The sequence below is a fragment of the Gymnoscopelus braueri genome (genome assembly GCF_963280865.1).
Source record: "Gymnoscopelus braueri genome assembly, chromosome: 22".
NCBI classification, from domain to species: domain Eukaryota; kingdom Metazoa; phylum Chordata; class Actinopteri; order Myctophiformes; family Myctophidae; genus Gymnoscopelus; species Gymnoscopelus braueri.
Genome location: NC_137624.1, coordinates 27,638,995 through 27,661,448, shown reverse-complemented (window position 1 = coordinate 27,661,448; position 22,454 = coordinate 27,638,995). Strand labels below are relative to the sequence as shown.

The following is a 22,454-nucleotide window of genomic DNA, read 5'->3' as shown; positions in this document are numbered from 1 at the left end:
GGCAGTGTGAACAAGAAACCGAGCGCTGATCGGACAGACAGACAGACACTCTTATAGATGGCTCTCCTCCTACAGATTCATACCATTTAAAAAAAAAGGTAGAATGAGCTGGAAGTGCAACTTCATGATGCTCATCGTGTCAGAATGATGTCTGACTCTGTTGTCAAGGAAACATTGACATGTCTACACTACAGACCCTGTTGCTATGGCGATCTTGTCAAGAAGATCCCTATTCAAGCTACTTTCTGTCTCCCACTTCTGTGTGCGCTTTTGTGTGTGTGTGTGTGTGTGTGTGTGGTATATACAGGATGGAGGCGTCGTGTTTGGAGTTGGCCTTGGAAGGAGAGAGGCTGTGTAAAGCGGGGGACTTTAAAGGCGGAACAGTGTTCTTCGAGGCAGCCGTTCAGGTGGGCACAGAAGACCTGAAGACCCTCAGTGCCATCTACAGCCAACTGGGCAACGCCTACTTCTACCTGAAGGAGTACGGCAAAGCCCTGGAGTACCACAAACATGACCTCACGCTGGCCAGGTGAGGACACGATTTCTAAGGCTCATTTATGTTTCATACATGGCCATGTGGCATGCCGAAGATAACCCATTTTCAACCGAAAGAATGTGATGCATATTTTGCAGTTAAAAGATATGCGCATAATGTGCATAACTGAACACATGCATGATACATGTTGTGATTTATTGTTCTGAAGGCAAGCCGGTTTGATTTCAACGTAAAGAAGAATTTTTGTGTATTGAATTATAGCAAAAAGAATTACTAGAAATTAGGGGAAATGGAAGCTGAATTGCAACATTCTTAATAATGTATACTTCCTCATATGGCGATGTCACGAAAATAACTTGTTTTCAGTGAAAGATATACCTGCCATAAGAGGTTTATCAGACCTGTCGTTCTACCTGTACTTTTAACTTTATTTCTGTCTTTACAATTTTGTATTATTATCTCGTTGTTATAGCTTATTGTATTGTTGTGTTAGCACAGTCTGTGGAACATGTCCCAACAACATTTCACTGCTTTGTACCTGTATGACTCTGAGTGACTAATAAATCCCTCTTGATTCTCTTGAGTAACACTTTTCACAGTAACAGTAACAGTAAAAAAAATATTTCTATGTCAGTGGTGCTCAAACTTTTCCATGCCAAGGACCCCCAAAATTATATGTATTTGGCTGCGGACCCCCATCTCAAAAACATTTTGTTCAGAAGCAAAGATTTGAGTAATTTTTTTTTGCTTTGAACAATATATATTCAAAGATTTGCACACATTTTCACAATTAAAAAAAAAATAGCAGATCTACAAGCTCATAGTGCGGCACGAAGTGACGCACTATGAGCTTGTATATCTGCTATTAAAATGATATGCAGATATACAATGTTTCCAAATGTATTAACATTTCTGTTGGAAATCAACGACACAGATGTGCGACAAAGTATGAATTATCCCCCCCCGGTGTCCCAGAAAAGGTGACGGGGGATTTTAAACAGTTTACGCTGACCAACCACCGGCTTGATATTTTGTGACCTCGGTAATCCCTTCCCCTGCCGAGAGGTGTGCATTTGGTGTTCCAGCAGGGTAGCGATTAGAGCCAGCAGGAGCATTTAACTTGTTACATCACATTCCCAGCAGGATCGCTCGTACCTGCTCTGTGGAATGAAGCAACCTTTTAGCTGACAGAATTTAAAAAAAATTGCTGATCAGATTATTATTAGGTAATGAATAATTAAGTAATTAATTAATTATAACATAGACAAGTGATATCCGAATATTTTCATGTCAAGGACCACCAAATTGACATGTATACGACCCCATTTGAAAATAGTTTGTACCAGGGACTCCCATAAGAGAAGATTTGTCAACATTTGTCAAATTGTTTTCTAAAATAGCCGTTCTACACACTCACAACGTGTTGCGATGCGACGTGTTGTGAATAAATAGCCAACACATCAAATAGGGCATAAGTGTTTAAACTGTTCCTCATTTGACCCCCTGGAGCCACCTTAAGGACGCCCGGGGGGGTCCCCGGACCCCGCCATAGTCTGAGAGGCAGTGACATAATAAGACAGTTCAGTGTCCTTACTTTTGCACCATTTTCCTTTCACTTTCAGGACAATAGGAGACAGAATAGGTGAGGGAAAGGCCAGCGGTAACCTTGGCAATACGCTAAAGGTGCTGGGGCGCTTTGATGAGGCAGCTGTGTGCTGTGAGAGGCACCTAGACATCTCTCAAGAGCAGGGTGACAAGGTATGACACACGCTCTCACACACACACACACACACACACACACACACACACACACACACACACACACACACACACACACACACACGTAACCATAACCTTACCATGTAGTTGTTGTCGGGCAGAAACCTCCATATCTCCTCCATATTTTAGTTTTTTAAATGAATGCCGTACTTTGTCATGCTACAGTGTCACACTAAAATAGGCGATCTACAAGCCCAAAATGCGTCGCCATGCAATGCATTTTTAGCTTGTAGAGCGTACATTTTTGCTATTTTTGAATTTGAATCCTGAAAAGTTAGAGTTTTTGGACTTATGACAGCAATAATGCACCCGACAGCAACGATATGCCAATTTGGAGTCAGCTGTTTTGGTTAGCCATTAGCTTGCAAGCTAACAGTGGAAACACAGTTTCCGGAATTCCGGCTTAAAGTTGCAGACACATATTGTACAGTAAAAACATTTTAGAACACATCAAGCCTTGTTAACGTTTAATAAAAAAAAGAAAAACAGCATAGTCCAGACGGACAACATTTTTACTGTCTGGCCACTACTGGCCACAGAACAGCTGGTTGACCGTCGATGGACGTTCAGTTGTAGTTTGTGATTTTCCTATTGCAGGATGTTAAAGGTAGGGTAAGTGATTTACTTTGGTTAAAATAAGTGTTAAATAGCTCTATATTCTGATAGTACTCATTGCTATAGAGTGTTTGTTATGTATTAGGAGTCTCCTTGTCTCTCCACCTCTTTATTAAACAGAAAATGCATTTTCGTTTCAGTTTCAGTTTCATTTACAATTTTATCCAACCAGGACAGAGAACTCAATCAGGATATAGATTAAACAAGTGAAATTGAAAGTGATGACACTAAGAAATGAGCAGACAAAATTGGAGCTGGAACACTATACAAATTAAGCTTAAAAATGGGTACTTTCTCCTGATTGGCTGAGATTTTGACACCTACCGAAAAATGTATTTTCTGTTTATTAAAGAGCTGGAGAGACAGGGAGACATCTGTTACTGAAAAAACACTCTATAGCAATGATTACTATCAGGATATAGTATTTTAACCTTTTAACAAAATACTTTTTGTTTTAACCAAAAAATATCACTTACCCTACCTTTAACACTTGTCTTATTAATGTTTGTGGCTTTAGGTGGGAGAGGCTAGAGCATTGTACAACGTTGGGAACGTGTTCCATGCCAAGGGCAAGCAGCAGCTATGGGGCTGTACGCAAGAACCTGGAGACCTCCCTCCTGATGTCAGAGACACCCTGCAAAGGGCTACTGGCTACTACGAGTAAGCATGACACTCAGTGTTGCCTGAGAGAAATAAGCAACAAGGTGCATGAAAACAAGCCCAAAAGAAGCAACTAACACATGAGCACTTTAAACCTGTATACATCGACTATATTTAGCCGATCCACAAGCTATTATTAACTATTTGCTGTTTTCACAAAAATCTTGGGGAAAATATTTGACAAATTTGAAATATAAAAAAAAAAGAATTAACAACACAAATCTGCTATGGGGTCCCTCGCACAAAATGTTTTCAGATGGGGATACGCGGACAATTACATATTAATTTGGGGGTCCTTGACATGAAAATGTTTGAGAACCACTGGTTTAAACAACATTAGGAAACAAGCCCAAATAAGCACTTTAGAAACAAGCCCAAAAAAACGCAACCCGCAACTTACCAATATTTACAAGCAACTTAACAGAAAAACAAGCCCAAAGTCACGTATTAAGCAGACATGGCAACACCGATGACGATATACTATAACGTTTCGCGCACCGAGTTGGAATCGAACTCCGCCGGTCTTCAGCTTGGCAGACCAACAGGTAACAAGCAACGCCAAGAGAGCTAGCTCCCATGGAGGAGCAAGTTACGGCCCTTCTTTCGCGGTCTTTTGCGGGGTCGCTGCAATACTGTACATAGACACCTTTTCTGTCCAAAACTGTTATAGATATACATAGAATTGTTGGAGAAACTTCACGTTATTAAGATAGAAGTTTAATACATGAGCCCATGGCATAAGTACATTAAACATTCAGTAGTTATCTTAGGAAAGCAGGGAGAAAGCACATGCTACATTCAGTACAAAGCTAAAGAGAGGCACTTGCTTGTGTCACGGCACCAAGCTGTACCCCAAAACAATAACCAAAACAAGGTCCATTTGGTTCCTATCTACCGCTATCGATCATTTAGCTGGGGACCCCCAGGAACCACCTCGAGGACCCGTGGGGGTCCCCGAACCCTATGTTGAGAGGCAGTGGTACACGCACACGCACACGCACACACACACACACACACACACACACACACACACACACACACACACACACACACACACACACACACACAGACACACACTAAATAAACACTTCATACTGGGGCCATTATCGCCTATTAAACCCACACACTACCAGCTGAAGGCAATTAACGGGCACAGTACAGGTGAAAGTGCCAGCTATGATTCAGAGCAGGCTTGTATCAAAGTGTCTGATTAAACTGCAATTGTTGTTACATTAAAAGGACATTAGAAGCATACACACGTCCCTGTGGATTCACAGATGCACGCAAAGCTTAAGTGTTCGGTAACACAGTGTTACCGAACGGTTGCTGTCTAGAATATTTTTGTCTCTACATGTTGCTAATAATTTCACAATTTACATTGGTGAAAATTACACATCCCACAGATGTTGTGACAGGAGTTTTGCAGTCAGTAATTGACAGCAGTCTTTGTCAAAGAAATGTAATAGCTTTTATATTTCACTGGCTAGTTATTTAGGAAATAATCTAAATCACTGGTTCTCAAAGTGGGGTCTGGGGACCCCCGGGGGTCCTTGAGGAGGGGTCAATGGGCTTCCCAGCAAAATGAGGAACAGTTAAAACACTTAAAAGCACTATTACATTTTTCGGTTATTCTAAAATAGCAGATCTACAAGCTGACAGCTTGTAGATCGGTTACTTTTTTTAAAGCGTTGACATTTTGTCAACAAATCTTGTCTTATGGGGATCCCTGGCACAAAATCTCTCCAGATGGGCGTCTTTGGTCAAATGCATATCGATTTTGGGGGTCGTTGACATGAAAATGTTCAGGAACCACTGATCTAAACAGGAATGTGCTCATCTGTTTGTAGAATGAATCTGTGTTTGGTCAAAGAGCTCGGGGATCGAGCTGCCCAGGGGAGAGCCTTTGGTAATCTGGGCAACACGCACTACCTCCTGGGAAACTTTGTTGAGGCCATCAAGTTCCACCGCCAGGTGAGTAATTACAGGATTTATAGTCACACAAGTGTAATGTATGAAGAATCAGACATCATGAACAAGCGACTTGTATTCAGGGCCGCAACTATCAATTATCTCCTTATTGATTATTCTATCGATTGCTGTTAGATCAATCGAATAATCGCGAAAAACCTTTTAAAAATATATATATTTTATGTATTCATTCATTCAACCTATATTTAAAATTCTCTGAGAGATCATTGAGGGAGACCCTCATTTACAATGATGCCGAGATTACACATAGAAATAACAACATTCGCATGTTGAAAGCAATCAGTTAAAACAGTTGCATACAGGTAATGAACGGTTATTAAGTACATTCCTAAAATGGCCAATAGATGCTAGGATATTTAGTTTAAGGTCTTGTTGCAAGAGGTTCCAAGAACCAGGTGCACCAATGCTGAAAGCAGCCATTCCCAGTTCAGATTTGGCACAAGGAACCAGAAGGACTAGCTATTCCCCAGAGCGAGTTAGAATGCGACTAGGGTTCTGACGTAACATGGATGAAATGTATTGATCAGTATATTGATCAACAGATCAATACAGGAAAAACAAATCCCCCGCAACCCTAGTATGACAGAAGAGCAAAATGGACACTGTGTGATTATGGTTAATGAAGCGATGCAGTGAGCACGACCGGGAAAGCATCTGTGTCATTTTAGATTTGAGTCACTTTGTGCCGCGCTATGAGCTTGTAGATCTGCTATTTTAGATTTTTTTTTTTATGTGTGCAAATAGAATATATACATTATTTAAATGTTTTACTCAAATCTTTGCTTCTGGGGGTCCCTGGAACAAAATATTTTGAGATGGGTGTCCGCGGCCAAATACATGAAAATGTTTGAGAACCACTGATAGCAACATACGTTTAGGGTTAGGGTTTACATTTGTAGAATCGGCCTCAGGTCTTAATGGGTTCATGACCTTTCAGGCTGCTCTGCATTCATAGGACTGAAACTGATATTGTGTCATTTCACAGCGACTGTCCATTGCCAAAGAATTTGGTGACAAAGCAGCGGAGCGCCGAGCGTACAGTAACCTTGGTAACGCTCTGATATTCCTGGGCCAGTTCAACACAGCCACAGAATACTACAGGTGAGAATAGAGGACGTTCTGACATCTAGTGGAGGAATGATAAAGGTGCACCTATGCAGCCAAAAGGAATTTATGACTGACTCTGTATCTATCAGATTGTTTATTCAACAATATTGACTAATTATAAGAATATTTATTTTTACTTTATTTTCCTCTTACCTTCTAAAATCGATCCACTTATCCACGTAAGTTTGTCTGCTGTTTTTACTGTGACAAGCACCATCAGTTTACTGAGAACAGTATTTTTCTCCCATGTATGCTGAGTGTGTATTATGGAAGTGACAATAAATTGATTCTGATTCTGATGCCATATTTGATCAAAACATTAAAAAAAAATTGAAAATGTAAAAGCTCATAAGGTGTCAGATCATGACACATAGTAAGCTTGTAGATGTGCTATTTAAAATATATATTTTTTAAATTTATTTATTTTTTGAAAATTCTGCCTATTATGACATGCCAAAAAATTGGGACGTGAGTAAGAATTATACATTATACTATATATTTTTTATGGTTGTTATATCTAACCTTCATATTTGATGATCACTTATTGTACTTATATTATACATTATGATATGACATGATATTTGGTAGCCTGTAGGAGCCAACATGTCGCCGCTAGGCCTGATAGCTATTGTTTTTTGTTTTGTTACAGCCTGTCTGTTATGGTTTAGCTTGTCCTTGTAGCAGCTAGTATTTATATGGGTGAGCCCTGTGCTTGTTGGCAAAACTACCGTGTGTCTAGTGTTTCTAACATACTTCTCCCCATGATATCATGTAAATTAAAGCATAACCATCACCACCTAGAACAGTGGTTTTCAACCCTTTTCATATCGACGTCCATTATTTATTCGGCGTTTGAGACACGGACCACCATTTGATGAGATTTAGACTCTGAGACCCTTTCTTTCTTTCTTTTTCCTTTATTTATTCAGGGAAACCCATTGAGAGCAAGCTCTCTTTTTCAAGGATGCCCTGATAACAAACATTTGAATCACATTACAATGTCACAACTTTGACAATAAAGCGAAAAAAGAAAAGCAGAAGCATAAAACCACATTAAAATAAACGCAAAAGGCGGTGAATCAGACAATACAGTGAGGAAATGGATAACAACACAGAAATTTAAAATCAGATGCAAATAAACAGTGTTACATGAAACCGGTACAGTCACTATGTAGTGTGTCCTCAAGAAGCACCCTGAATGTCTCTATTGAGACCAATCGCACCAGTTTCAGAGAGTCCTGAAGTTTGTTCCATTTGTGCGGAGCATAATACATGAATGCAGTTTTTCCATGTTCACTGCTCTTACGTGGACTGGTATATCTAATGTGTGTTTGTGAACGTGTTGAGTGACCACCAGTAACCTTTGGTTCCAAAAGCGAGGTTAGGTATAAAGGAAGTTTACCACACAAGGCCTTATAAATAAATAACATACAATGTTGCTCTCTACGAACTGCGAGAGATGGCCAACCCACTTTATCATATAAAATACAGTGATGGGTGAGATAATCATCACCAGTAATATTTTATTCCAACACGTGGAATATTTTGTTATCGTTGGATACGATTTTGTCCACAATTCCATGCTGTATTGATGTTGGTCGGTACCATAGAGAGAGATAACAGGCAAACGTTGATCAAAATAACAATTCTTTAATTACTGTCAGTAATGCAGATGTTTTACAATAATTTAACTCTTTTACAATAATTTTACACTCTCAAGAGTCTATAAGGGTCCATTTGGTTACCAACTCTCCATCATTTAGCTGGGGACCACCTGGAACCCCCTCAAGGACCACTGGTGGTCCCCGGACCACTGGTTGAGAACCACTGACCTAGAATATTGTCTCGACTCCTATTGCCGCGTCAATTCCTGATTGATCCAGGTTTCCGCGACAAACGTCAGATTGAAAATGGCTAAACCAAGTGGTTAATTATTTCAAATCTTCCCTCTCCTCCCTTCTTTCTGTATCAATGTTATCCCTTCATGTCGTTCCGTGTAGGAAAACCTTGCAGTTGTCCAGGCAGCTCAGAGACCAGGTGATGGAGGCTCAGGCCTGCTACAGCCTGGGAAACACTTACACCCTGCTACAGCAATATGAGAGGGCTATAGACTACCACCTCAAACACCTGCTCATCGCTCAAGAACTCACTGACAGGTACGCACGCACACTCACCCCACGCACACACACACACCTCCCCCTCTCTCTCTCTCTCTCTCAGACACACACACACTCACTACGCACGCACCTACCCCCTCTCTCTCTCAGACACACACACTCACTCACTCACTCACTCACTCACTCACTCACTCACTAGGCCTGTCACAATTATTACATAATCGCCTAATAGCAATTATTTGAGATAATCGCAATTATTTTTGCGTAATCGTCATAATCGTTTCCATGTTAAAACATTTTCAGATATTTTCAAACGTGTCGCAACGTCCTGTGAGCTTGTAGATCGTCTATTTCCATTATGAATGTTTTTAAGTTATTTGTCATATCTGCCCTGTGCAACTTCAAAGCCTAGAAGCCAGACAGAAATTTGTAATATTATGTTCCAGTGTTCAATGACACTATTAAATCATTAATCGCAATTATTTGTGTGACAATTAATTGTCATGTAAAATGTCATAATCGTGAGCCCCATCACTCACTCACTCACTCACTCACTCACTCAATCACTCACTCACTCACTCACTCACTCACTCACTCACTCACTCACTCAAAAACTTAAACATTTTTGCTAAAGACATTCGAGTATTTACATGCAGTATTTTTGCATCTATCCAAAGAGTTGGAGAGGGCCGTGCCTGCTGGAGTCTGGGAAATGCATATGTGTCTTTAGGGAACCACAGACAAGCTCTCCACTACGCCCGAAAGCATCTGGACATCTCCAAAGAGGTACAACATTTTCACATGGATATACCCATGGTACAGTGTCGGGCAGCGACAGTTAATCAAACTAATCGATTTGATTGATTATAAAAAAACTATCGATTATTAAACAATAAACAAAAATTGCAGTTCCACAAGCTCTCAAGCTTGTAGATTGGCTATTTTAGCTTGACACTTGATAGGCCATATGTGATTAATCAGACTAATTGATTTAATTGATTATTTTAAAAAATAAATTAGGAATTTTGTGTGTCGATTCGTCGATTTAAAAAAACACAAAAATTATTAGATCACAAACATTATTCGATCAATCTAAAAAGTAATAAATAGAATGTCTGTGTGTGTGTGTGTGTGTGTGTGTGTGTGTGTGTGTGTGTGTGTGTGTACCAATCAGATTGGGGACAGGAACGGGGAGCTGACAGCCAGGATGAACGTGGAGCAGCTGATGGACGCTCTGGGAGTCAGTGAGAGTGACCTTTCACCCTGTGGGTCAGAGTTTGAGATGCAAGGTGAGCATAGGCTGAAGTTCAAAAATAGAAAAAAATAGCAGATCAATAAGTCAAGCTTACAATGCAATGCGTTGTGACCTCACCTCACCTCTCCTCACATCACACACACACACAGAGGGGGAAATACCATACCTGTCCTTTAACGACTCTCTTTTCAGTGTGGGAGTCCATATTATGTGCGTGAGATTGACTGCTAAAACATTTATTGGATGCTAGAAATGTCCTGGAGACAATTTGTTATTATTATTATTATTATTTGCACAGCATTTCAGTTGATTGATATCAATTATAGTTCTGCAGTAATCAATGTTAATTGATGGCATTGATATAATTTGATTGAAAGTGTACTTGTTCAGAAAGGGAACAGAGTTGTTGACCTTGTATTGTGGGATTTGTATTGTGATTGATTTACCATTGAAGTGCTTCTTAGATGAGTTATTCTTGGCAGTTAAATTAGCTTGGTCACAGTAGTCATTATTGTCGCGGTCTAGAAAGAAACCTGGTGATCTGGCTGTGCTCTCAACCATGTGATTTGATGTGAAATTTGACGAGAAACTAAGCTTTATTCCTCTTCGACAGAATATTCTTTTAGCTACAGTGACGCCACACCCTTGTACTTGCGAATAGGGGAACCACCCTGTTTTACCCACAGTGTTTTCTCACGATGCGTCTTGAGGTGATCGCCCCTAAGTGGTGAGATAAATGGTGAGAAGAAGTTGGCCTTTTGCTAACAAAAGGCTGACATTGTCCCCCTCTAGTCACATGTGGATGGAAGTAGTACACACATGAAGGCAACACAATGATAAGGAAATTGTCTGCTTCCTCACATAAGGCCGTTGCACGATGGTTCTCTCCTGGACTGATTCACACCCAGATTCGAGAATTCTCCCTTGGGTGAAGAGTAGGCAAAGAGTCCCTTATTCAGTCTGTGTCCTCCGGTTGTCTGTCTAAGTTAAGTCTCCTATCTTTACCAAACATCATGGGACCACCAGAGCCATTGATATAGCATTCTGTCGCAGAAAAAAAACACAAACATGAAACGAGGGAAACCCATACACATGAGTCAGTTCATGAGAGGGTTTCAAACTAAAGTGTATAAGAGATACTGCAAACTTTTACATTGAAAGTTGTGACAAATATAGTTTTTCTCCCCCCCCTTTTTTTTTTTATAGGAGCACGACCCAAATTTACCAAACGAAACAGCATGGACAGTGTGGAACTGTGGAAGTACTCGTCAGATAAGGTGATTTGTTTTTTCTAAAATGTGTTTTCTTAAAGGTGCTTTACGTGATTTTCTTTTGTTAAAATAAGTGTTTATAAGCTCTATATTCTGATGTCATTGATTATTATAAGAAAAGAAAGAAAGCTGCGGCTCGTCTGGTGTTCAACCGCCCCAAGTTCTCCCACACAACCATCCTTCTCCGTTCTCTACACTGGCTCCCCGTAGCGGCTCGCATCCAGTTCAAAACCCTGGTGCTAGCCTATAGGGCAGTGAAAGGAACAGCTCCTTCTTACCTCCGGGCTATGGTCGATGCCTACACCCCTGCCCGACCACTTCGGTCTGCCACCTCGGGGCGACTGATTGCCTCAAGGGTCCTTCTGGCCGATCCACACGGTCACGACTCTTTTCTGTTCTGGCCCCACAGTGGTGGAATGAACTTCCCACTGATGTTAGGACAGCAGAGTCACTGCCCATATTTCGCCGCAGGCTGAAAAACCACCTCTTCAGGAAACACTACCCTTCCTCTCTGCCTGACCTACTTGTTGTTAACTAGTTGAACGAACGCTTGTTTTCTATTGTTGTATTGTTTATTGGATCTTGTTTAGTCGATACACTTATTTGTTTTAGCTCATGCTCATTTGATTTAGCTATTTTGTCTCATCTGTTTAAGGAAATAGGTATCTGATATATTGCACTTTTACCTTAGCGCTAGGTATACTCTTGGTTGTTGTTTTTGCAGAAAATGCACTAAAGACTTCTGGTGATTAGTAGTTTTCGTTCCCTACCTATGTTGAATACACTTATTGTAAGTCGCTTTGGATAAAAGCGTCTGCTAAATGACTGTAATGTAATGTAATGTAATATTATAGAGCTCTCCAGCTCTTTAGTAAACAGAAAAATAATTTTCGTATCAGGATAGCAATCATATCCAATACGGAGAGAGAACTCATGCAGGATGCGAGATAAACAAGTGTAATGATTGGAAGTGATGACACAAAGAAATGAGAAGACAAAATAGAAACGGGAACGCTATACAATTGAAGCTGATAAATGGGTAATCTCTCATTACCCATTTATCTCTCAAAAGAAATTAGCAACCCACCTGCCTGCAAATGTATTTTCTGTTTATTAGAAAGAGATGGAGAGACGGGGAGACTCATGTGACTGAACAAACACTCTATAGCAACAATTACTATCAGAATATAGAGCTTTAACCTTTTCGCAAAAAGTGATCTCTACTTTGACTCATGTACTGAGGCTGAGTTCTTCCTTCCACAACTGCCTGTGCTGTAGAATGGAGACAGTCAGGACATGGACAGTATCTCCAGGAGATCCAAGAGCCAGCTGTCCCAGCCGGGTAAGAGGAAGGGCTATCCTGACAGCCAGTCATCAGACGAACGGCAGTGGCTGGACTCTCCCGTCGACGCCGATGACATCACCGTGCAAGTCGCGCCTCCGGTGCCAGTAAGTCATTAGTTATATTAACCCATTAAGACCTGAGGCCGATTCTACAAATACCTTCTGAATCAGCAGTTTTCGTAATTCAAAATTATTCAAGAGTTATTCAAGAGGGTCTGTCGTGTCTGTGTCGTAGCGGTCCGGGCACCTAGGCTACAATGTAACCTGACAGCGAGTTCGAGTCCCGATCCCGACGGCCTTTGCTGCATGTCACTCCCCATCTCTCTCTCTCTCTCCATTTCCTGTCAGTCTACTGCCCTATCAATAATAAAGGAATAAAATGCCCAAAAAAAGAAAAAAAAAGAAAAGCATTATAATCTATAAATATATTCATAGTGCTTTAGATTAGAACAATAACACACAGTATAAAGCATTTTATAATGAATGACTTTATTCGGTCAAGTATCATAATACGTCATAATTGCTGGACACTCATGGACCTTTATTTTTTCATGATTGCTTATAATTATAATTATAGTGTTTTAAGCAGATTATTATGATTACCGGTAGTTTATAATGCATTATATAGACATAGACTGATGGTTGGAAAGGTAATCAGAGACATGGCTTGTTGCTGACAACAGCGATGTCTTGAGTGTCTTGCGATCGCTTAAACCCCAAGTTAAATCCCAGTTCCTTCAGAGTATAAAGTGTATCACCTAAATGCATTATCCTCGTCCTCCACCTCTCACTCCCTCCATGCCTTTTAGACACATACGGTCGATCGATAAGCGCCCACCTGACAAATCCGAGCTGTTTAATGGATTTTAGTGAGCTGGTGCAGTAGGTGGCCAGGAGACAAGATCTCATTATGCAGCATCTGCTGAGGAGTCTGCTTTATACCTGAAGAGCCAGGGGAAGAAATATGGACAGCTGATGCGATCAGTGATCACTAAGTATTTAAAATCCCCAGGTTATTTCCTTTTTAAATTTGAATATGAGAAAGCATAATGTTTGTAAAAGGCACCTTGTTCTTTTTTGTCTACAGCCTGGTTCCTCAGAGCCGAGTGGTCTAGAAAAGGGTCTGTGTGTGTATCTGTCTCTGGACATCTTGTGCACACTACTGCCAGTAGGCCACATTATTACCTTTTTGAGCGGTGTAGCCGCTCCTATAAGTGGGTTTGGGACCGTCGTGAAAAGACCGTCGTGAAAATGTGTCTTTCGCTGTACTGTGATTGGCTGACTCTATTCACACCCTTTGCTCAGTACTGTGATTGGCTAGCGAGACGCATGATGAAATTAATAACCTATAGCACCACGCACTTAAATTTCTTTATTTTTTTAAGTGAGCTTCCATCACTGTGATGACCACTGTTGTTTTTAAATAACACCGCTCATTGACACACTGGGTGTGATTTTTTTTAAACACACATTTTATACTTTTTGAAATATTTTAACTTTCATTTTAGAATGCAAGTCAAAGGGTGCTGTGATTGGGTTCGGAACCTTGCACAAACTTGGAGTGATACATCATAGATATGTCATAGACCATGATGATGTCATCATAGGCCGTACACATGAAGTCCAAGATCCACTTCCACAATTTTCGTTCGTTTTTCTTTTCCAATCTTCATTAGGAATCTATTGTATTACTGCACCTGTTGTATTACAATTGATCCTGGACATGCAAGGTTTATGAAAATGAATATTATTTAAAGCCTGAGAGTGCTTTGGAGATTCATATATTGATTTGAACAGGAAGGCATGCCGACGCTTTGCACCTCTCTTGATCTTTGTATAAAGTAATCAGCATAATCTGACATTAAATGCGCTGTCGGCGTATATTTATTGTTTTCATCTTATTATGTCAGAATGGATAGAGAAATGTGTCTGTAGAAGAGAGGGTCCGTAATAAGGGTGGAGGGTGCGAACCGGGGAATGCTGGTTCCTATAGCAACGGTGATGTAATTTAGGAAGAACCTTTTGCCCCTCCCACAGACAGTGAGTCTTTCCTTCTCTTTCTTTCACAGAACCCCCCCCCCTCTCTCTCTCTCTCTCTCTTTCTCTCTCTCTCCCTCCCCCTCTCTCACACACAATATCTCACTCTTCATCTCTTTCTCCTCTCTGAGGTGCTCTGTCCCAGTGCCCTAATTGAGTATCTGGACAGTAAGCATCGCTGCTGTCGGGCAGAAACCTCGTATCTCTACATTTCAACTTTTCATGTTTTCTTCCCCAGTACGTTAATGCCCTGCTTTGTCATACAAGAGTGTCGCACAGGGTAATGACAAGCTCATCCATCATAGAGCTTGTAGATCGTTTATTTTCACTATTTTACTTGATTTTCATTTTATAATGAAAAAGGAACGGATTTGGACGTACTGTACAAGGTTTTCCTCTCGTCAGTCACGACACGGGAGGCAGAGATTCAATCAGAGACAAAGGGTCCGGGGGGGTAGAGGACACGGGCATAGAAGTCACAGCACAGTGGTAATCAAGAGGGCAAGCTAATGATAATCGGTATCGATTGGGGAATTTGCTGGTGAGATACTGATTTCTTTTTTTGTGGGCTTGCGGTAATAATGCGGGTGATATGCAACATCGTAAAGAAGTAAGTGTAATCAAACTAATCAATTTAATTGATTATAAAAAAAATAAGCCAATGTAATAAAATAATCTATTCACAATTGTTCCGTGTTTGGGGCACGTCATTGTAAGAAACAAGTTTAAAAAAACAAATCTGAAACAGTGGCTCACAAAGCGTGAGCTTGTAGATTTGCTATTTTCAGTATTATTATAGGAACAGTTTTGTTTTCCCCTCAACGGTCCATACATTTAAAGCGTGTCGTTTGCTGCCTGGTTGTCGGGCGTCTGTGCCAGATAGATACTGATGATGATGATGGCATGCTAATGAATGAATGTAGCTGTGGCTGCAATGCCTCTCAACCCAGTACACTGTCACCCCTCGTTTGTCCCCTCGGCCTTCGCTCCGCCGACAGTGTGACCTTGATCGGAGGGACCCCCCCCTCACGCCCCTGCTCCCCATAATGAGTTGTTTTCCCACACTGCGGAGAGCAGGGCTACAGCTGGGGCACAATGATGGCCTGCAAGGAGTGACACACAGAACGAGGGAGAGAGAGAGAAAGATAAAGAGAGAGGGAGGGAGAGAGGGAGGGTGTGAGAGAGAGGGGGGAGAGAGAGTGAGAGAGAGAGAGGGGGAAGAAGGGAGGGAGGGAGAGAGAGAGAGAGAGAGAGAGAGTGAGAGAGAGAGAGAGGGGAGGGATAGATTGTGGGATGTTGAAGGGAGGGGGCACTAGAGAGACGGACTGAGAGAGCAGTGGGAAATGGTGAGTTGAGGAGGGGGGATCGAGGGTTTGTGTGAAGCAGCCGTGCAGACGGATGAGAAGGGAGAGCGAACGGAACGGAGAGCAGCAGGATAGAGTAGAAGAAGCGGGGTGGTAAGATGCTTCACGCTTTAATAACAACGTGACTGACTGGAGTGATGCTTAAATAATGACTTTGCGACTTGTGTGTGTGGATTCGTGACCCTGCATGTCTGCCGCCTAACTTTTGTCTCTGCTTGCTTTTTTAGTAGTCTATCAGCTTGTCACAGTTTGTTTGCGTTTCTTTTTTGTCTGATAAGGAGGAAAACTGCTAATTAGTTTAAGCACTTGAACCCCAGCATCCGTGTTCTGGGGGGAACATTAGCCAAAGAAATTGCACATTGCGACGCATTGTGAGCTTGTAGATTGGCTATTTTTGTCGTGAGATTTGGTGTAGACCGAAAAAAATAGTCCAAGTACAGAGCCAACTCGGGTCCAGTTTAGTAAGTTAGGCTAGAGAGTAAAAATCCTAACAGTTTTTTGAAAAAAAATCTAGATTATTCAAAAATAGCAGATCTACAAGCTCATAGCGCCGCGTCAGGAGCTTGTAGATCTTTTCGCCAAATGTTTGACTATTTTCGCCGAATGTCTGCCACAGCATAGGGATCACTATAGAGTTCATGTGGTTAAAAGTTCTTCCCAATAATGTGACTGAACGAGTACATTGTTTTTTGCTGACCTACTTCATAATTATGCCGCTCCATACTGTATAGAAGCATAAACTTGAAGGTCGGTATTTTGCTTGTATCTAGTAAGCGTTGGTAGTGCATCAAAGCGTGAGCACTGTTAAGCCTGATTTACATATTGGTCTTTTCACACGCAACTATTTTGCATTAAAGACGCCTTTATTTGCGGTAAGAAATCATATTTTTCTTTTGCTGTGTTCTGTGTGAATATATATTTTCGTGCAAATGAATCACATGAAGAAAAGAAAAAAAACGCTGGTGTTGCGTGCTGAAAATAGCTGATCTTCACGCTCAATCTACAAGACCGCAACGCGTCGCGTTTTGAGTTTGTCTTTCGGCTATTTTCGCCCGAACGTTCACCCCAGGAGAGGGACACTCGGATGAATGTGGTTAATTATTCTTATTCTTGCTATGATGGCACATACTACAGTAGACGTATTGTTGACTATACAGTACTGTAAGCTGCTAGCGTTGCACTTTAGGGAGCTGAGCAGCATTATTGTTCCAGGGGCCATAATCAAAGAGCTTCTATAATGGAGGATGGCATCAGACTCTATTGATCTGTGAGGCTCTCTTCTGTTCTGTTTTCCATTAACCTTTGATTGTGTTTTTTTTTTGTCCGTGATGATGTGAGATCATCACATGATGCTTTTACAACACACGGGGGCATTGTTTATTTCACCTGTGGTTGCTGGTGTTGTTGTGGTTGGAGAGACATTGTGTAGGATGTGAAAAATGACTAATGCACTGGTTGTGCTAAGATGGGATTTAAGATTCTCAAAAGATATATATGTCAAGGACCCACAGTTTTTATATACATATACATACAAATAATAATCAGACAAACACTTGAAATTGTAGGATTTGAGGTATTACATTTAGTTTGACTCGGCTCCACAGATAAATATTGTGGAAATAGCAGATCTACAAGCTCACAGTAGCTTGCAGTAAGGGTCTTTTTCATTTCTTTCTTTCTTTTTTCCCCCCTAGGTATTAAAAAGGTCTTAAAAGTCCTTACTTAAATTGTCTCTTCACTGTCATCTGGGGACCCCCAGGTTGAGAACCACTGCATTAGGGCTAGGCCACGGGCTCCCATTTTATTTTCATCTCTGGGGCCCCAATTTACACTGTAAAATCCTGTAAAAAGTGTTAATTTATCTCGGAGAGTGTCCTAGTGGGACGGTACCCCATGTTGAGAACCAGTGTGCTTAAGAGAATCAGCTAAGCAAAGGAAGTCATTCATTTAACAGAATCACAAGTTCTTGGACTGCTGTGGTCCTGTGCCGATTTTTACTGAAACCTTTGTTCCAAGGAGCGTGGTTGTTTTTTTAATGTCATCTTTAGACATTTGATCATTATTATTCACAAGCAGAAACACATCGCTTAACTCTGTGTTATCAATAGCTTGCCCAGCGTTGCCGAAGTTATTGCTCTAACAGACAGATAGATACCAAAAGTAGAAAGTACTCATTATGCAGAATGTCCCCTTTCACAAGTTTTCAAATGTATGAAATGTATAAAAAATCATTTGAAAATAGCAGATCGGCTATTTTCAAATGGCCGAAATGTATATAGGGTTGAAGTGGATAATATATGTTTTGTAATAATAGTAAAAATATGCAAAGTAACTAGTAACTAAAGTTTTCAAATAATTGTAGTGAAGTAAAAGTACAATATTTTTCTCTGAGATGTTGTGGAATAGAAGTAAAAGTACTGACAATTTGAAATACTCAAGTCATGTAAAAATACCTGAAAATTACAGTACTTGAGTACATGTACAGTACTTAGTTACTTTACACCACTGTAGATAGATAGATAGATAGATAGATAGATAGAGATTGATTTTGTCTGACACTGTAGTGAGTAAGGTAGGTCGGAGAGGCTTATTGTCGGTATCAGCCAGAGTGCAGGAGTCTATCCCCGTTTCGCAAGTAGTAGGGCATTAGTTTATGAAAAAAAAAAAACATAAAAAGTTGAAATATGGAGATGTGAGGTTTCTGTTCCGACAGCAATGATATCCATCTGGGTCTCCTCAAAATGCAAAAGAAGTGGTGAGAATCACCACTTTAATGTATCACGCAAATAAGTTCGATTCCTGGCCTGCTCCATGTCATCCCCCCTGCAGCGTTGGCAGATTTTGTGAGAGAAATAAGCAACCAGGTCTACAAAAACAAGCCCAAAAGAATGGAGGTCCCCAGAAAAATGACTGAATATAGCATAAAAATCAGTTGAACCACTAGCCCTATATTTGAAAAAAATAAAATTATAATAGCAGATCTACAAGCTCACTATGTTGTGAGCGTGTACAGTAGTTCTGCTATCCTTGACATGAACATGTTTGATAACCGCTGGTTTAAACAACATTAGGCAGCAAGCCCAAATAAGCAACTACACTTTAGAAACACGCAACCAACAACTACCAATATTCACAAGCTATGTTACAGAAAAACTAATTTCTGTCGATTATAATAAGGGTACATGGCAACACTGCCCTCCTGTCTGACCTCTGCACGCTATCACTCTTCACTCTCCTATCCAGATCAAGTAAAGAACAATAATTAGAAAACAAAGGAGCAAATTAAAATAACAATGATAATAATTAACGAGAGATTTATCACACATCCATATTCATACTGTATTTCGGCATACTACTATAAAACTACAGTAGGAATAGTCCTAACTTACCTGCCAAAATGGATGCCTCTACAGCAGTGGTTCTCAAACTTTTTTATATCAAGGACCCCCAACTTGACACTTATTAGCCCGCAGACCCCCATTGGAAAAAAATGCCAGGGACCACCATAAGAGAAGATTTTTACGGCTCTAGCAGTGATTCTCAACCATTTTAATTTCAAAGACCCCCAGTTTGACATGCATTAGTCTACACGGACCCCCATTTAATGGCATTTCTATCTCTGGGACCCCAAATTATATTGTAAAATCAATGATAATATACAAATGGAACCAAATGGACCCGACAGCGTCCATTTGGTTCCATTTGTACACTCTCAGAGTTACAGAACCATAAGGGTGCATTTGGTTCCTAACAATCCATCATTTAGTTGGGGACCCCCTGGAACTCCCTCAAGGACCCCTGGGGCTCCCCGGACCCTACTTTGAGAACCAATGCTCTACAGAACGTGTAAGTGTGAAGCTGACAAAAGGCAATTTCCTATTATATTCCCAAGACGTCTTTGGAGGTCATCACTGCTGGGGCCTTTGTACTGGACTGGAAATGGGTAGTTTATTTTTATAATGGATTATACTAATCATGGGAGATGGTCTGCATTACCACCTTGAACATCTAGGTCATGGCGCTCCTTCTAAGAAAGCCATCCCATGTGAGCTGGCCATGTATGTATTACCTCTAAAAAAGAGGTAAAAAAAAACATAATTTGGGCACGGATGACGTCATTGGCTAGACTCTTTTAAGAGCCAGTCCGTCCATAAGCAAGTGAACGTGGTTGAATCAGGCTGAAACCATGCCCAAATATGGAGTCATACAAGAGATACTGTACGCCATAGATCACTGTTTCCCAAACACTGGGTCACTGGCCCATTTGGGTTTTCATGGGTTGCGAGTAAATATCCCTTTATTTTTTGTTTCCTTCATTTTGTCACCATTTTTCATGAATTAAAAACAAACTCAAACATTTTTCAAAATAATTTCATAGATAAATAAAAAATAAAATAAATTCCATAAATCCCCCCCCCCCCAAAAAAAACCTGGGTCTTTTTGTGTTATCCTTTAAGCATAGCTTTTGTAACTGTACTGCCCTACTGTTTCCTAAACTTGCTAATAAAGTATTCAATCAATCAATCAACCAACTATCAATCAATCAATCAAAGTGTCATAGACTGGCCACATCAAGTCTGAGATCCATGTGAAGTTATGCTGTTATGAGACCCAGCCTAGTTTCTATTCTGCCAACAACTGATTTTGATCGATTCTTGTAAATACTCTTAAAATGCTTTTAGCAATGTATTTGTTTGGCATGGATATAAAAACAGCCTGTATTCATTTTTTCTCCAGTCAAATGCATTTTGTCGCTGTCACACAAAAGTAGTGAAAATAGAAGAAGCTCACAAAGCGTTGCGATGCCGTTTTCAATACTCTTGAGGATGTTTGAAAATATTTTCCTATAATGACATGCCCACAAACAAATCTTTGATTTGACCTTTTTTTCCTGTATTTTCTTTTTTTTTCAGAAACTGGGTCGTGACCCCTCAGATGAAGACTGCTTCTTTGACCTCCTCAGCAAGTTCCAGAGCAGCCGCATGGATGACCAGCGCTGCAATCTTGATGAGACTCAAAACGGAGAGGGTGCTGCCGACTCCATCCCGTCACTAAATGACATGATAGGTAGGTTGGAAATACAGGTGCAACAGTTAATCGAACTAATCGATTGAATTGATTTACAAAAAATTATCAATCTATTTAAAAAATAAATAAATATGGATTTGGGGGAAAATGTTGACATTTAGCTTTTTTTTCTTCCTTTAATCGAACTAATCGATTTAATTGATTTACCAAAAAATATCAATCTATTTAGATTTTTTTTTTATATCGATTTGGGGGAAAAGATTGACATTTAGATTTTTTTCCCTTTCACAACTGAGCTTGTAGTGTTTTATTTTTTTCGCAATTTTTTTGTGCAACACTGTTGTTCAACAAAGTATAAAATAGGGCTTAAATGGTTAATCAGACTCATTGATTTAGTCAATTATTTTAAAAAAAACTATTGGAATTTTTCAATGTCGTGTCAAGAAGTAAAACAAATGATCAAAGAAAATTGCTTCTAGATTATGCGATTAATCGAAAAAGTTAATCAATAGATTAATCACTAAGGAAATAGTCAATAGTTGTAGCCATAGTTCACTGCCTAATTCACTGCCTTGAAGCAGAATGATAAGAAACAGTGTTCTCTTTGTTTCTGGCATTTAGTAGACAATTATTTAGAACAGCTGAGCCTCAAGACAATTCCTTCCGCTTCTGTGGAGTGTTCTTTGACTCGACACTGTGATCAAATTGTAATTACTCTGTACTTAATCTGTCATGAGACTTTATAATTGCATCGTATGCAGCGGTGGAGGATTTTGGACTTAACAAAACGTGGCAATACCAGTTTAAACATACTCTGTTACAAGTAAAAGTCCTGCATTCAAAATGATGCTAATACAAAAGTATTAGCATCAAAATACTTAAAATAGCCAAAGTAAAAAAGTATTCATTATGCAGAATGTCCATTTCGGAGTCATATATCGCTATTGGATTAGAATTATTGATCATGAACCACTTAAGCTCTATTTTATACTTTAGCCATTCAAAAATAGATTTTATTTTAGAGAAAGGTTTTGATTTAATTAATGCTTTGATTAAGTATTAGTCATCTAACTTTGCAAAGTAACTAGTAACTAAAGCTGTCAAATAAATGCAGTGGAGTAAAAAGTACATTTGCATCTGAGGTGTAGTGAAGTATAAAGCATCAAGAAATGGAAATCAACTAAAGTAAAAGTACCTTGACATTGTACTTAAAGGTTCTATGACATTCATTTTCACTTTTTTTATTTTTTATGTTTTTTGGGGGGTTTTATGACCTCAATTACACCCAAAAAATCTGAACTTTGAACATTCAGTGGATTTTCTGTGGTCTGGGGTTTTCTGAATAATTAGGCTGAAAAGTAATCTGAGCTTGGCCCTTCGGCAGTGAGGTCA

The 22,454-nt window shown here is 40.0% G+C and overlaps 1 protein-coding gene across 1 annotated transcript in view; it reads left to right on the top strand.

Annotated features, from left to right (window-relative positions):
* Positions 1-22,454, top strand: part of gpsm1b (G protein signaling modulator 1b) — a 42,346-nt gene that overhangs the window by 13,302 nt on the left and 6,590 nt on the right. Inside the window, exons 2-12 of the mRNA XM_080419791.1 lie at positions 308-529; positions 2,119-2,254; positions 3,408-3,550; positions 5,398-5,521; positions 6,525-6,640; positions 8,647-8,802; positions 9,441-9,549; positions 9,938-10,052; positions 11,225-11,295; positions 12,568-12,738; positions 20,948-21,101. Coding sequence (XP_080275917.1) covers positions 308-529; positions 2,119-2,254; positions 3,408-3,550; positions 5,398-5,521; positions 6,525-6,640; positions 8,647-8,802; positions 9,441-9,549; positions 9,938-10,052; positions 11,225-11,295; positions 12,568-12,738; positions 20,948-21,101 — 1,517 coding nt within the window. The remainder of the gene's footprint in view (positions 1-307; positions 530-2,118; positions 2,255-3,407; positions 3,551-5,397; positions 5,522-6,524; positions 6,641-8,646; positions 8,803-9,440; positions 9,550-9,937; positions 10,053-11,224; positions 11,296-12,567; positions 12,739-20,947; positions 21,102-22,454) is intronic.